The sequence below is a fragment of the Octopus bimaculoides genome, chromosome 21 (assembly GCF_001194135.2).
Source record: "Octopus bimaculoides isolate UCB-OBI-ISO-001 chromosome 21, ASM119413v2, whole genome shotgun sequence".
Taxonomy (NCBI): Eukaryota; Metazoa; Mollusca; class Cephalopoda; order Octopoda; family Octopodidae; genus Octopus; species Octopus bimaculoides.
Window position 1 is genome coordinate 38,523,197 of NC_069001.1, and position 966 is coordinate 38,524,162.

At 39.6% G+C, this 966-nt stretch overlaps 1 protein-coding gene across 2 annotated transcripts in view; it reads left to right on the forward strand.

The window, feature by feature from the left end:
* The window catches only part of LOC106867642 (uncharacterized), a 13,658-nt gene that overhangs the window by 7,495 nt on the left and 5,197 nt on the right, over window positions 1–966 (forward strand). For both annotated transcript variants that reach the window (XM_052975443.1, XM_052975442.1), the window contains exon 3: window positions 815–892. In XM_052975443.1, coding sequence (XP_052831403.1) covers window positions 815–892 — 78 coding nt within the window. The remainder of the gene's footprint in view (window positions 1–814; window positions 893–966) is intronic.

A 966-nucleotide genomic window follows, 5' to 3' on the forward strand; every position in this document is an offset into this window, starting at 1 on the left:
TATTTTTCGAGCACCTTCCGGAGTATTTGAGCAGTTCCAAGCAGTGCTGTTTTCTGCAAGTGCTCCACCCTTATTGCAGCCCCTATTTGCTCCATGTACTTCTCAAGATTTTTACCCACTGTTCCCAGGGCTCCAACAATTATTGGTACTACTACCACCTTTTTCACCGACCACAACTGCTTAACCTCCCAAGCTAACCTGTCATATCTATCGACTTTTCTTTCTTCCTTATTGCATACCTTGTTGTCATATTATTATTATTATTATTATTATTATTATTATCATTATTATTCACCATTTGGTAGTTTCAGGCAGATTTCTACTGCATCACTTGTTGCACCTCCATGTTGCTGAGATGTGTGCAGCATTGGGTGCTTTTTATGGTTGTCTGGTTGTATTGCATCAGTTTTGTTACAGGGTCTGATTGCAATCTTTTGTCGTATTAGCGTCCCTCTATGTTGTTTAAGCCAAGGTCAAACTTGATTTGACAGATTTGTGATCAAAGCTATTTCAAATGTGACCATCCTATCTTTTTTGACATTCCAAAGACTTCACTGCACAACATGGCCTTCCTGTTTCAAAACAAGAGATGGTAATTTGAGGGTAGTTAACTACTTTGACTTGTAGCCTAAACAACTAATTGCGTGTGTATGTGTTATGATAATGACTGGAAAATATTGCACTAATTAAGGTTATTTGTAAACGTCAGAAAGAGGGGAGGGAGGAGAGAGAAGGGGAAAGAGGAGAGAGAAGGGGAGAGAGGAAGAGAGTGTGAGAATATATGACCTGACTTTTGTTTTTTGTTGTAAACCAGGTGAAGAGGTGACTGCCCAGTGGTACAATGAAGTGGAACAATATAATTATGAACAGGGAGGAGATACAAGCACTTGTGGTAAGATGAACAATATTTCTCTTCTGTCGCTTTTAGTAAACATCCCCCCCTCTCTCTCTCTCTCTCTCTCTCTC